General features: G+C 37.6%; 1 protein-coding gene across 1 annotated transcript in view; it reads left to right on the top strand.

The window, feature by feature from the left end:
- Positions 1 to 12,493: 12,493 nt before the first annotated feature.
- The window catches only part of PPP2R2D (protein phosphatase 2 regulatory subunit Bdelta), a 16,621-nt gene continuing 15,134 nt past the window's right edge, over positions 12,494 to 13,980 (top strand). Inside the window, exons 1-2 of the mRNA XM_072129530.1 lie at positions 12,494 to 12,881; positions 12,974 to 13,048. Of these exons, the coding sequence (XP_071985631.1) occupies positions 12,875 to 12,881; positions 12,974 to 13,048 (82 nt within the window). The 5' untranslated portion in view covers positions 12,494 to 12,874. The remainder of the gene's footprint in view (positions 12,882 to 12,973; positions 13,049 to 13,980) is intronic.

Genomic DNA, 13,980 nt, shown 5'->3' with positions numbered 1-13,980 from the left:
CCCACAGAGCATAGTACATACACTGCCAAAAAGTTTTTGTATAAAAAAATAGGTTTTATAGAAAAAAAAATATGTTACATAGAACCTTTCAATACCATGTGCTGTGTGACTAGGCACCTGGGAGGGGCTATAGAGGAGCCCCCCCAACCTTGGGAAACTGCTCCTCCATGTGTCCTTTTCAAATTTATGAAAACGCCCATAAAGTCTGAGGAAGGGGGCGTTCCCCCCGAAAGTCACCTCAAGTGGCTCATAATACCAGCGGCCTTGTGAGTATGGGTCTTTACCTGAAGTCTGAACTTCAAGTGAGTGTCTACACTATATTTACATATTTGCAGAGTGACACTTTGTGTGCTAACACCATGTAACAAGCCGTCATTGCTATTGTGCATAGAGTCATGAAGATTACTGCAATGGTATTGTAAATAATGTATACCTGTGGAGATTGAAGTAAAGAAAACTATATTATACTGCTCTTATAGTGCTAATAGTATATGTACATAGAGAGCTCATATATTACCACCGTATACTCCTCATATATTACCACCATATAGTCCTCATATATTACCCCCATATACTCCTCATATATTACCCCCATATACTCCTCATATATTACCACCGTATATTCCTCATATATTACCACCATATATTACCCCCATATACTCCTCATATATTACCACCGTATACTCCTCATATATTACCACCATTTACTCCTCATATATTACCACCATATACTCCTCATATATTACCACCATATACTCCTCATATATTACCACCATACACTCCTCATATATTACCAACATATACTCCTCATATATTACCCCCATATACTCCTCATATATTACCCCCATATACTCCTCATATATTACCACCATATATTACCCCCATATACTCCTCATATATTACCACCATATACTCCTCATATATTACCCCCATATACTCCTCATATATTACCCCCATATACTCCTCATATATTACCACCATATACTCCTCATATATTACCACCATATACTCCTCATATATTACCACCATATACTCCTCATATATTACCACCATATACTCCTCATATATTACCACCATATACTCCTCATATATTACCACCATATACTCCTCATATATTACCACCATTTACTCCTCATATATTACCACCATATACTCCTCATATATTACCACCATATAGTCCTCATATATTATCACCATATACTCCTCATATATTACCACCATATACTCCTCATATATTACCACCATATACTCCTCATATATTACCACCATATACTCCTCATATATTACCCCCATATACTCCTCATATATTACCCCCATATACTCCTCATATATTACCACCATATACTCCTCATATATTACCACCATATACTCCTCATATATTACCACCATATACTCCTCATATATTACCACCATATAGTCCTCATATATTACCCCCATATACTCCTCATATATTACCACCATATATTCCTCATATATTACCACCATATACTCCTCATATATTACCACCATATACTCCTCATATATTACCCCCATATACTCCTCATATATTACCCCCATATACTCCTCATATATTACCACCATATACTCCTCATATATTACCCCCATATACTCCTCATATATTACCACCATATAGTCCTCATATATTACCCCCATATACTCCTCATATATTACCACCATATACTCCTCATATATTATCACCATATACTCCTCATAAATTACCTCCATATACTCCTCATATATTACCCCCATATACTCCTCATATATTACCACCATATAGTCCTCATACATTACCACCATATACTCCTCATATATTACCACCATATACTCCTCATATATTACCACCATATACTCCTCATATATTACCACCATATACTCCTCATATATTACCACCATATACTCCTCATATATTACCACCATATACTCCTCATATATTACCACCATATACTCCTCATATATTACCACCATATACTCCTCATATATTACCACCATATACTCCTCATATATTACCACCATATACTCCTCATATATTACCCCATATACTCCTCATATATTACCCCTATATACTCCTCATATATTACCACCATATACTCCTCATATATTACCCCCATATACTCCTCATATATTACCACCATATACTCCTCATATATTACCCCCATATACTCCTCATATATTACCACCATATACTCCTCATATATTACCACCATATACTCCTCATATATTACCACCATATACTCCTCATATATTATCACCATATACTCCTCATATATTACCACCATATACTCCTCATATATTACCCCCATATACTCCTCATATATTACCACCATATAGTCCTCATATATTACCCCCATATACTCCTCATATATTACCACCATATACTCCTCATATATTACCCCCATATACTCCTCATATATTACCACCATATACTCCACATATATTACCCCCATATACTCCTCATATATTACCACCATATACTCCTCATATATTACCACCATATACTCCTCATATATTACCACCATATACTCCTCATATATTACCACCATATACTCCTCATATATTACCACCATATAGTCCTCATATATTACCCCCATATACTCCTCATATATTACCACCATATACTCCTCATATATTACCCCCATATACTCCTCATATATTACCACCATATACTCCTCATATATTACCACCATATACTCCTCATATATTATCACCATATACTCCTCATATATTACCTCCATATACTCCTCATATATTACCCCCATATACTCCTCATACATTACCACCATATAGTCCTCATACATTACCACCATATACTCCTCATATATTATCACCATATACTCCTCATATATTACCACCATATACTCCTCATATATTACCCCCATATACTCCTCATATATTACCCCCATATACTCCTCATAAATTACCACCATATACTCCTCATATATTACCACCATATACTCCTCATATATTACCACCATATACTCCTCATATATTACCACCATATAGTCCTCATATATTACCCCATATACTCCTCATATATTACCACCATATATTCCTCATATATTACCACCATATAGTCCTCATATATTACCCCATATACTCCTCATATATTACCCCATATACTCCTCATATATTACCACCATATACTCCTCATATATTACCACCATATATTCCTCATATATTACCACCATATACTCCTCATATATTACCCCCATATACTCCTCATATATTACCCCCATATACTCCTCATATATTACCACCATATATTCCTCATATATTACCACCATATACTCCTCATATATTACCCCCATATACTCCTCATATATTACCCCCATATACTCCTCATATATTACCACCATATACTCCTCATATATTACCACCATATACTCCTCATATATTACCCCCATATACTCCTCATATATTACCCCATATACTCCTCATATATTACCACCATATACTCCTCATATATTACCACCATATACTCCTCATATATTACCCCCATATACTCCTCATATATTACCCCCATATACTCCTCATATATTACCACCATATACTCCTCATATATTACCCCCATATACTCCTCATATATTACCACCATATACTCCTCATATATTACCCCCATATACTCCTCATATATTACCACCATATACTCCTCATATATTACCACCATATACTCCTCATATATTACCCCCATATACTCCTCATATATTACCACCATATACTCCTCATATATTACCCCCATATACTCCTCATATATTACCACCATATACTCCTCATATATTACCACCATATACTCCTCATATATTACCACCATATACTCCTCATATATTACCACCATATACTCCTCATATATTACCACCATATACTCCTCATATATTACCACCATATACTCCTCATATATTACCACCATATACTCCTCATATATTACCACCATATACTCCTCATATATTACCACCATATACTCCTCATATATTACCACCATATACTCCTCATATATTACCCCCATATACTCCTCATATATTACCACCATATAGTCCTCATATATTACCCCCATATACTCCTCATATATTACCCCCATATACTCCTCATATATTACCACCATATACTCCTCATATATTACCCCCATATACTCCTCATATATTACCCCCATATACTCCTTATATATTACCCCCATATACTCCTCATATATTACCACCATATATTCCTCATATATTACCACCATATACTCCTCATATATTACCCCCATATACTCCTCATATATTACCCCCATATACTCCTCATATATTACCACCATATATTCCTCATATATTACCACCATATACTCCTCATATATTACCACCATATACTCCTCATATATTACCACCATATACTCCTCATATATTACCCCATATACTCCTCATATATTACCACCATATACTCCTCATATATTACCACCATATATTCCTCATATATTACCACCATATACTCCTCATATATTACCCCCATATACTCCTCATATATTACCCCCATATACTCCTCATATATTACCACCATGTATTCCTCATATATTACCCCATATACTCCTCATATATTACCACCATATACTCCTCATATATTACCCCATATACTCCTCATATATTACCACCATATACTCCTCATATATTACCACCATATACTCCTCATATATTACCCCATATACTCCTCATATATTACCACCATATACTCCTCATATATTACCACCATATACTCCTCATATATTACCACCATATACTCCTCATATATTATCCCCATATACTCCTCATATATTACCACCATATAGTCCTCATATATTACCACCATATACTCCTCATATATTACCACCATATACTCCTCATATATTACCACCATATACTCCTCATATATTATCACCATATAGTCCTCATATATTACCACCATATAGTCCTCATATATTACCACCATATACTCCTCATATATTACCACCATATACTCCTCATATATTACCACCATATACTCCTCATATATTACCACCATATACTCCTCATATATGACCACCATATACTCCTCATAATTACCACCATAATACTCCTCTTATATTACCACCATATACTCCTCATATATTACCCCCATATACTCCTCATATATTACCACCATATACTCCTCATATATTACCCCCATATACTCCTCATATATTACCACCATATACTCCTCATATATTTACCCCCATATACTCTCATATATTACCCCATATGACTCCTCATGTATTACCACCATAGTGACTCCTCATGTATTACCCCCATACACTCCTCATATATTACCCCCATATACTCCTCATATATTACCCCCATATACTCCTCATATATTACCCCCATATACTCCTCATATATTACCACCATGTATTCCTCATATATTACCACCATATACTCCTCATATATTACCCATATACTCCTCATATATTACCCCATATACTCCTCATATATTACCACCATATACTCCTCATATATTACCACCATATACTCCTCATATATTACCCCATATACTCTCATATATTACCACCATATACTCCTCATATATTACCACCATATACTCCTCATATATTACCACCATATACTCCTCATATATTATCCCCATATACTCTCATATATTACCCCCATATACTCCTCATATATTACCACCATATACTCCTCATATATTACCACCATATACTCCTCATATATGACCACCATATACTCCTCATATATTACCACCATATACTCCTCATATATTACCACCATATACTCCTCATATATTACCACCATATACTCCTCATATATTTCCACCATATACTCCTCATATATTACCACCATATACTCCTCATATATTACCACCATATACTCCTCATATATTACCCCATATACTCCTCATATATTACCCCTATATACTCCTCATATATTACCACCATATACCCTCATATATTACCACCATATACTCCTCATATATTACCACCATATAGTCCTCATATATTACCCCCATATACTCCTCATATATTACCACCATATTCTCCTCATATATTACCCCCATATACTCCTCATATATTACCACCATATAGTCCTCATATATTACCCCCATATACTCCTCATATATTACCCCCATATACTCCTCAATATTACCACCATATACTCTCATATATTACCCCCATATACTCCTCATATATTACCCCCATATACTCCTTATATATTACCCCCATATACTCCTCATATATTACCACCATATATTCCTCATATATTACCACCATATACTCCTCATATATTACCCCCATATACTCCTCATATATTACCCCCATATACTCCTCATATATTACCACCATATATTCCTCATATATTACCACCATATACTCCTCATATATTACCACCATATACTCCTCATATATTACCCCATATACTCCTCATATATTACCACCATATACTCCTCATATATTACCACCATATATTCCTCATATATTACCACCATATACTCCTCATATATTACCCCCATATACTCCTCATATATTACCCCCATATACTCCTCATATATTACCCCCATATACTCCTCATATATTACCCCCATATACTCCTCATATATTACCCCATATACTCCTCATATATTACCCCCATATACTCCTCATATATTACCACCATATACTCCTCATATATTATCCCCATATACTCCTCATATATTTCCCATATACTCCTCATATATTACCCCATATACTCCTCATATATTACCACCATATACTCCTCATATATTACCACCATGTATTCCTCATATATTACCACCATATACTCCTCATATATTACCCCATATACTCCTCATATATTACCACCATGTATTCCTCATATATTACCACCATAACTCTCATATATTACCCCATATACTCCTCATATATTAACACCATATACTCCTCATATATTACCACCATATACTCCTCATATATTACCACCATATATTCCTCATATATTACCACCTATACTCCTCATATATTACCCCCATATACTCCTCATATATTACCCCCATATACTCCTCATATATTACCACCATGTATTCCTCATATATTACCACCATATACTCCTCATATATTACCCCATATACTCCTCATATATTACCCCATATACTCCTCATATATTACCACCATATACTCCTCATATATTACCACCATATACTCCTCATATATTACCCCATATACCCTCATATATTACCACCATATACTCCTCATATATTACCACCATATACTCCTCATATATTACCACCATGTACTCCTCATATATTATCCCCATATACTCCTCATATATTACCACATATAGTCCTCATATATTACCACCATATACTCCTCATATATTACCACCATATACTCCTCATATATTACCACCATATACTCCTCATATATTATCACCATATAGTCCTCATATATTACCACCATATAGTCCTCATATATTACCACCATATACTCCTCATATATTACCACCATATACTCCTCATATATTACCACCATATACTCCTCATATATTACCCCCATATACTCCTCATATATTACCACCATATACTCCTCATATATTACCCCCATATACTCCTCATATATTACCCCATATACTCCTCATGGTATTACCACCATATACTCCTCATGTATTACCACCATATACTCCTCATATATTACCACCATATACTCCTCATATATTATCCCCATATACTCCTCATATATTACCACCATATACTCCTCATATATTACCACCATATACTCCTCATATATTACCACATATACTCCTCATATATTACCACCATATACTCCTCATATATTACCACCATATACTCCTCATATATTACCCCCATATACTCCTCATATATTACCCCCATATACTCCTCATATATTACCCCCATATACTCCTCATATATTACCCCCATATACTCTCATATATTACCACCATATACTCCTCATATATTATCCCCATATGACTCCTCATATATTACCACCATATACTCCTCATATATTACCACCATATACTTCCTCATATATTACCACCATATACTCCTCATATATTACCACCATATACTCCTCATATATTACCCCCATATACTCCTCATATATTACCCCCATATACTCCTCATATATTACCACCATATACTCCTCATATATTACCACCATACATTCCTCATATATTACCCCCATACACTCCTCATATATTACCACCATATACTCCTCATATATTACCACCATATACTTCTCATATATTACCACCATATACTCCTCATATATTATCCCCATATACTCCTCATATATTACCACCATATACTCCTCATATATTACCACCATATACTTCTCATATATTACCACCATATACTCCTCATATATTACCACCATATACTCCTCATATATTACCCCCATATACTCCTCATATATTACCCCCATATACTCCTCATATATTACCACCATATACTCCTCATATATTACCACCATACATTCCTCATATATTACCCCCATACACTCCTCATATATTACCACCATATACTCCTCATATATTACCACCATATACTCCTCATATATTACCACCATATACTCCTCATATATTACCCCCATATACTCCTCATATATTACCACCATATACTCCTCATATATTACGACCATATACTCCTCATATATTACCCCCATATACTCCTCATATTACCAGCATATACTCCTCATATATTACCACCATATACTCCTCATATATTTCCCTCATATACTCTTTATATATTACCCCCAATACTCCTCATATATTATCACCATATACTCCTCATATATTACCCCCATATACTCCTCATATATTACCCCCATATACTCCTCATATATTACCCCCATATACTCCTCATATATTACCCCCATATACTCCTCATATATTACCCCCATATACTCCTCATATATTATCACCATATAGTCCTCATATATTACCCCCATATACTCCTCATATATTACCACCATATAGTCCTCATATTTACCACCATATACCCCCATATATTACCACCTGTGTGGTATAATCTCATATATTACCCCCATATACTCCTCATATATTACCACCATATACTCCTCATATATTACCCCCATATACTCCTCATATATTATCACCATATACTCCTCATATATTACCGCCATATACTCCTCATATATTACCCCCATATACTCCTCATATATTACCCCCATATACTCCTGTTCAAATGTGTAGCCGATGTGTGGTAATCCTGTGTAGAAGATGTGTGGTACATAATGCTATGTGTTACCACATGTAGCAATGTGTGGTAAAAATGTATAGAAGATGTGGTAATATGTGTGAAGATGTGTGGTAAAATGTGTAGAGATGTGTGGTCATCACTGTGTAGCCGATGTGTGGTCATAATGTGTACGACGCATGTGTGGTACCCATATACTCCTCATATATTACCACCATATAGTCCTCATATATTACCACCATATACTCCTCATATATTACCACCATATACTCCTCATATATTCCACCATATACTCCTCATATATTACCACCATACATTCCTCATTATTACCCCCATACACTCCTCATATATTACCACCATATACTCCTCATATATTACCCCCATATACTCCTCATATATTACCACCATATACTCCTCATATATTACCCCCATTACTCCTCATATATTACCCCCATATACTCCTCATATATTACCACCATATACTCCTCATATATTACCACCATATACTCTCATATATTACCCCCATATACTCCTTATATATTACCCCATATACTCCTCATATATTTCCCTCATATACTCCTTATATATTACCACCATATACTCCTCATATATTACCCCCATATACTCCTCATATATTACCCCCATATACTCCTCATATATTACCACCATATACTCCTCATATATTACCACCATATACTCCTCATATATTATCACCAGATACTCCTCATATATTACACCATATACTCCTCATATATTATCACCATATACTCCTCATATATTACCACCATATACTCCTCATATATTATCACCATATACTCCTCATATATTACGACCATATACTCCTCATATATTATCACCATATACTCCTCATATATTACCACCATATACTCCTCATATATTATCACCATATACTCCTCATATATTACGACCATATACTCCTCATATATTATCACCATATACTCCTCATATATTACCCCCATATACTCCTCATATATTACCCCATATACTCCTCATATATTACCCCATATACTCCTCATATATTACCCCCATATACTCCTCATATATTACCCCCATACACTCCTCATATATTATCACCATATAGTCCTCATATATTACCCCATATACTCCTCATATATTACCACCATATAGTCCTCATATATTACCACCATATACTCCTCATATATTACCCCCATATACTCCTCATATATTATCACCATATAGTCCTCATATATTACCCCCATATACTCCTCATATATTACCACCATATAGTCTCATATATTACCACCATATACTCCTCATATATTACCACCATATAGTCCTCATATATTACCCCATATACTCCTCATATATTACCACCATATACTCCTCATATATTACCCCCATATACTCCTCATATATTATCACCATATACTCCTCATATATTACCGCCATATACTCCTCATATATTACCCCATATACTCCTCATATATTACCCCCATATACTCCTCATATATTACCACCATATACTCCTCATATATTACCCCCATATACTCCTCATATATTACCCCCATATACTCCTCATATATTACCACCATATAGTCCTCATATATTACCCCCATATACTCCTCATATATTACCCCCATATACTCCTCATATATTATCACCATATACTCCTCATATATTACCCCCATATACTCCTCATATATTACCCCCATATACTCCTCATATATTACCCCCATATACTCCTCATATATTACCCCCATATACTCTCATATATTACCACCATATACTCCTCATATATTACCCCATATACTCCTCATATATTACCACCATATACTCCTCATATATTACCACCATATACTCCTCATACATTACCACCATATACTCCTCATATATTACCACCATATACTCCTCATATATTACCACCATATACTCCTCATATATTACCACCATATACTCCTCATATATTACCACCATATACTCCTCATATATTACCCCCATATACTCCTCATATATTACCACCATATACTCCTCATATATTACCCCCATATACTCCTCATATATTACCACCATATAGTCCTCATATATACCCCCATATACTCCTCATATATTACCACCATATACTCCTCATATATTACCCCCATATACTCCTCATATATTACCCCCATATACTCCTCATATATTACCACCATATACTCCTCATATATTACCCCCATATACTCCTCATATATTATCACCATATACTCCTCATATATTACCACCATATACTCCTCATATATTACCACCATATACTCCTCATATATTACCACCATATACTCCTCATATATTACCACCATATACTCCTCATATATTACCCCCATATACTCCTCATATATTACCCCCATATACTCCTCATATATTACCACCATATACTCCTCATATATTACCACCATATACTCCTCATATATTACCCCCATATACTCCTCATATATTACCCCCATATACTCCTCATATATTACCCCCATATACTCCTCATATATTACCACCATATACTCCTTATATATTACCCCCATATACTCCTCATATATTATCACCATATACTCCTCATATATTACCACCATATACTCCTCATATATTACCACCATATACTCCTCATATATTACCACCATATACTCCTCATATATTACCACCATATACTCCTCATATATTACCCCCATATACTCCTCATATATTACCACCATATATTCCTCATATATTACCACCATATACTCCTCATATATTACCACCATATACTCCTCATATATTACCCCCATATACTCCTCATATATTACCACCATATACTCCTCATATATTACCACCATATACTCCTCATATATTACCACCATATACTCCTCATATATTACCCCCATATACTCCTCATATATTACCACCATATACTCCTCATATATTACCACCATATAGTCCTCATATATTACCACCATATACTCCTCATATATTACCACCATATACTCCTCATATATTACCACCATATACTCCTCATATATTACCACCATATACTCCTCATATATTACCACCATAGGTTCAGGGGTTATAGGTCTGTCCTCTTGGAGGGTCTCTCCATATATCGCAGACATTTCTCAGCCTTGGAGAGCCGGTTACCTAGCAACAACAACCGCAAAAAGGGAAACCACTGTACAAGAGAAAGCGAATCTGGAGGGGTCTCCCACACCAGCCAATCAGCAGGCTGCTTACATTCTCGTAAGAATAAGAGCTGCCATATGATTGGTTACAACATCTCTTGTAGTTGTGACCCCCCTGACATTTTTGGTTCAGTCCACATTATTATACGCAGAGGCGCTGCGGCTCGCCTCATCAGTGGGATATAGGGGAGCTCCTTGTGATGTCAGTACACTCCGCATACATTTCCCATAGTGTTCGCTATTCCCTGCGTTTAACCCTCCCGTTGCCGCGCGGCTCCGCAGTTTCCGCCCGGGGCCCAGCGCTTCCCCTGAGAGTGACTGCAGCGCCGCGCCCGGCGGCAGGAGGGTTAAATGACGTCACCGAATCATGTCGACGAGCAATGTGCGCCATTTTGAAACCTCATCCCGGAGCATCGGAGAGCGGGCAGTGATCAGCGCCTCCTCCAGTCACCGGCAGCGGCCCAGCCCGGCCCCGCGCACACGCGTCCTGCGGAGGGGGAGAGTGTGAGGGCCCCGGCTCCCAGAGGGAAGACATGGCAGGTAGGTAGCACGGAGGGAGGAGGCCGCGGCCTGCAGGGCTCCGCTCACACGCTGCGGCTTCTCCTCATCTGCTCTCTGCTCTTGTTTTACAGGAGTGGGCGCAGGGAACGATTTCCAGTGGTGTTTCTCCCAAGTCAAAGGCGCCATAGACGAGGATGTGGCAGAAGGTAGGTGCCCTGCATGGGGTTGTGCTGGCCAGGCGTGCATCTATCAGGGCATGTACTATAGGGGGCAGGCGTGCATGTAGCACAGGGGGTAGCAGGGCAGGTGTGCATGTACCGCGGGGGATAGCAGGGCATATATTCCGGATGTTAGCAGGGCAGGTTTGCATGTACCATGGGGGATAGCGGGGCATATATTCTGCCTGGTAGCAGGGCAGGTGTGCATGTACCGTGGGGGATAGCGGGGCATATATTCCGGCTGTCAGCAGGGCAGGTGTGCATATACAATGGGGGATAGCAGGGCATATATTCTGGCTGGTAGCAGGGCAGGTGTGCATGTACCATGGGGGAGAGTGGGGCATATATTCTGGCTGGTAGCAGGGCAGGTGTGCATGTACCATGGGGGAGAGTGTGGCATATATTCTGGCTGGTAGCAGGGCAGGTGTGCATATACAATGGGGGAGAGTGGGGCATATATTCTGGCTGGTAGCGGGGCAGGTTTGCATGTACCATGGGGGATAGCGGGTCATGTATTCCGGCTGTTAGCGGGGCAGGTGTGCAGGTACAGTGGGGGATAGCGGGGCATGTATTCCGGGTGTTAGCAGGGCAGGTGTGCATGTACCATGGGGGATAGCGGGGCATATATTTCGGCTGTTGGCAGGTGTGCATGTACCGTGGGGGATAGCGGGGCATATATTCCGGCTGTCAGCAGGGCAGGTGTGCATATACAATGGGGGATAGCAGGGCATATATTCTGGCTGGTAGCAGGGCAGGTGTGCATGTACCATGGGGGAGAGTGGGGCATATATTCTGGCTGGTAGCAGGGCAGGTGTGCATATACAATGGGGGAGAGTGGGGCATATATTCTGGCTGGTAGCGGGGCAGGTTTGCATGTACCATGGGGGATAGCGGGTCATGTATTCCGGCTGTTAGCGGGG

Source organism: Engystomops pustulosus, chromosome 11 (assembly GCF_040894005.1).
Source record: "Engystomops pustulosus chromosome 11, aEngPut4.maternal, whole genome shotgun sequence".
NCBI lineage: Eukaryota > Metazoa > Chordata > Amphibia > Anura > Leptodactylidae > Engystomops > Engystomops pustulosus.
The sequence above is the reverse complement of the archived record's forward strand: the minus strand, read 5'-3'. Positions and strand labels throughout refer to the sequence as shown.